Here is a 3,497-nt window from a genome sequence, read left to right on the forward strand (position 1 = left end):
ATTCAGCTCATGTGAGTTCACCATTAATTTGATAAAAATATTATTTTACTCTTGGGCTTAAGGGCATTTCCGTATATTTATGAGATGTGAGAGGAAAAAAAAACACCAGATGCGTTTCAGGCGCGTGCATATAAAATGCAAGATAGAGAGTGTTGTCAGCCATAATTTTGAAAAATAAAGGACAAGCTAGCCTATTAATTAAATACAAGGGTTATTTACTACTTTTTCCTATTACAGGGGTCCCTTGCAGCCCCCATATTTGGAGACAAATTGAGTGAGTATGTATGCCGCTTAAATATTTCATAATATTCAAATTATTTTCTTTTTTTCAAAATCTTTGCAAACTGACTTCGAAGTTTGGGATCACAGAACAGAAGAATTCATTAAACGTCATCTCTTTCAAGTTCCTTCACGGTTAATGGCAGCGGCGGAGAGTTCTCCCAAGAAACAATTACCCGCAAATGGTAAAGGGAAGTTCAAGAGCCGCCCAAAGCCTTGTGCTGTTCGGGATTTCCCCAGAAACTGTGGCCCCTCGAAACCTAACACTGCGACCCATTCGCTTTGGTTCAAGAATATGGAGACGCCAAAGATTTTAGATGATATTTCTAAGGAAATGGGCGGACAGAATGAGCAGAAACTTGGTTTACTTGAAGCGGTTTGGGAAAATGCTTTAGAGAAAGTAGCAGAAATTATCGCTTTGGCCCGTGAGTTTTATTGCTGTTTTGGGGAAAATGCTTTAGAGAAAGTAGCAGAAATTATCGCTTTGGCCCGTGAGTTTTATTGCTGTTTTGGATTGTGAGTGTTCTACTTTTAAAAAAATTTAACAGATATTGTTGTTTTTGCAGTGCAAAAGCCATTACTGGAGGCAATGAAAACTGTAGAAGATGGGGTCGTATCCAAGATTTTGTTTGAAGGTGTTGATGGACAGTATTTCGGTGAAAAGTTTTCTGAAATTGGTGTTGGGGTCCAAGAAAAAAATAATACTGAAGGAGAAGGGGTGGTGGGCGAGGTTTTGTTTAAATCTGTTTATGGAAATAATATGGAAGAAAATTTTGGGGAAGGTGGTGCTAATATGGATTTGAGAAGGGTTCGAGAAAAAGTTAGTACTGGAACAGAAATGGAGTGGGATGATCTTGGAGATGAATTTATGGAAACTGAAGGAGAAGGGGTGGTGGGCGAGATTTTGTCTAAAAGTGTTGGTGGACAAAATATGGATGAAAAAGGTTCAGAAAAAGACCCTGAAGGTGGTCCGGATATGAATTTGAGAAGTGTTCAAGAAAAGGATAATACTGGATTAGGACTGGAGTGGCAAGATCTTGGAGATGATTTTTACGTTTTATCTTCTCAAGGAGTGAAATTTGGGGGACCGTGTTTTGAGAAAGGATTGCGTGCCAAAGCTTTAATGACCGAAAATCATGCCAAGTTGGACGGAGACGGTGCTGATGTAGTAGGATATCAAGGAACTGATATTATTGTTTTGGAGGATGATGATTGTGATGGAGAGGTTTCTATTTCTGAAAGGAAGGGAAAAGTTTGTCGGGAAAATTTGCAGGAGCCTAAGTTTGTGGGTTTGGATCGGTACGAGGTTGAAAAGGAACAAGATGAATCCATGGGTAACTTTACAACAGGTGATAATCTTGCATGTGTTGAGTGTAAGGATTCATGTAATGATCAGCCTAAATCCTATCGAACACTAGAAGAATTAGTCAATTCGTGTATTGTGAAGCATGATCGACCTGAGGGATGTAAGGTGAGGGAAGCTTTACTGAAGTTTGAAGAGTATTTTAAGGCACTACAAAGGGAGCGGAAAAAGCGAAAAGCAGAGATGGGAGAAGAAAAAAAAGGTAAAAATAATGCACATATAGAAGCAGCAGGGCGTGTCAAGGCTGAAGGAATGTGGATTTCTGTTCGGAAGCCTTTTGGGCATATACCAGGCATTGAAATTGGTGACACTTTTCGATTCAGGGCACAACTTGCGGTTGTTGGTCTACACCGCCAGATGATGTGTGGAATAGATTACGTAACTATTGGGGATGAAAAGTTCGCTACCTGTGTCGTAGATTCTGGTCGTTACGAGAATGAGGCTAAACCTAATGATTCTTTGATATATTCGGGTCAAGGTGGGAATCCGAAGTTAGTTGACAAAGCTGCTGATCAAAAGCTCATAAAGGGAAATCTTGCTATGGTGAATAGCATGGAAATGAGATATCCAGTAAGAGTTATCCGTAAAAGAATGACTGGGATGGAATCTCATGTTTTTGGCCATTTTAATGACTCGAAGTATTTATATTTGTATGATGGGCTTTACATGGTAACTAATTATTGGCAAGATAGAGATGAAAATGGTAGTTTGGTGTTCAAATTTGAATTAACTAGAATGCCAGGCCAACCAAGACCTCGCCAAACTGTAGCTAAGTATGGAAAATTTTTACCTCGGAAGGAAATTTGCATTATATATGATGTATCTCAAGGACTGGAGAATCGTCCAATTCGGGTTATGAATGGAATCGATGATCTTAGACCCCCACCTTTCGCATACATAAACAAGATCATTTATCCGGAATGGTATAGGGGTGTGGAATCGGTTGGCTGCGACTGCGTAAATGGTTGCTCGGATTCTCATCAATGTCCATGTGTTGTGAGGAATGGAGGAGAGATTCCATTCAATGAAAAGGGTTCGATTGTTAGATCAAGAACCATAGTTTATGAGTGTGGCCCGAATTGCAAATGCCCCCCTTCTTGTATGAGTAGAGTCAGCCAACATGGCCCTAGAATCCAGTTGGAGATTTTTAAGACGAAAGAAAGAGGGTGGGGATTAAGAACACGAGACTATGTGACATCCGGTAGTTTCATATGCGAATATATCGGAGAGTTGCTACAAGAGAAGGAAGCGGAGCAAAGAATTGGTGAAGATGAATACCTCTTTGATATTGGTGATGGTCATGAGGAATATGGGGAATTGGAAGGCCTTGTTGATTCAGGAAACCACGATGTCTTTGCTATTGATGCGGGTAAGTTTGGAAACGTGGGAAGATTTGTTAAACATAGTTGTTCTCCTAACATGTATGCTCAAGAGGTTCTTTATGATCACTATGACAAGAAAATGCCACACATTATGTTTTTTGCAACCAGGAACATCCCTGCTTTACATGAGCTTACATGTAATTACAATTATAAGATAGATCGAGTTTGTGATGTGAATGGAAATATTAAGAAGAAGCATTGCTTTTGTGGTTCACGCAATTGCAAAGGAAGAATGTATTAGGAAAACGTTATTTAGGGCTTATGTTTTGTTTTCAGAGAAATTTGTGTCTATGATGCTGGTGGTTCTAGTTCTTAGGCTGGTGATGTTAATCTTTACTTTCTGTTGTATGCATTATATTGTTGACTTGTTGTGTTGTATAGTGATAATGAGCTCGTTTGGGAACGGTTTATAGTTTAGAAAAAACACTTATTTTTTTAAAAAAGTGATTTTCTTAAAAAGTTATGTGATTGTA

General features: G+C 39.1%; 1 protein-coding gene across 1 annotated transcript; it reads left to right on the forward strand.

Annotated features, from left to right (window-relative positions):
* Nucleotides 1-270: 270 nt before the first annotated feature.
* On the forward strand, nt 271-3,287 carry LOC140892779 (histone-lysine N-methyltransferase, H3 lysine-9 specific SUVH5-like). The gene is made up of 3 exons (XM_073301773.1): nt 271-278; nt 370-770; nt 846-3,287. The coding sequence occupies exons 2-3, from the start codon at nt 419-421 to the stop codon at nt 3,263-3,265; spliced, it is 2,772 nt and encodes a 923-aa protein (XP_073157874.1). The 5' UTR covers nt 271-278; nt 370-418; the 3' UTR covers nt 3,266-3,287.
* The last annotated feature ends 210 nt before the right edge of the window (nt 3,288-3,497 follow it).

This window comes from Henckelia pumila, chromosome 3, assembly GCF_033568475.1.
Source record: "Henckelia pumila isolate YLH828 chromosome 3, ASM3356847v2, whole genome shotgun sequence".
NCBI lineage: Eukaryota > Viridiplantae > Streptophyta > Magnoliopsida > Lamiales > Gesneriaceae > Henckelia > Henckelia pumila.

Coding starts and splice junctions, on each gene's coding strand:
- LOC140892779 (XM_073301773.1), top strand. CDS start 419: ATGGCAGCGGCGGAGAGTTCTCCCAAGAAACAATTACCCGCAAATGGT. Junction 771..845: donor AGAAATTATCGCTTTGGCCC/GTGAGTTTTATT, acceptor TTGTTTTTGCAG/TGCAAAAGCCATTACTGGAG.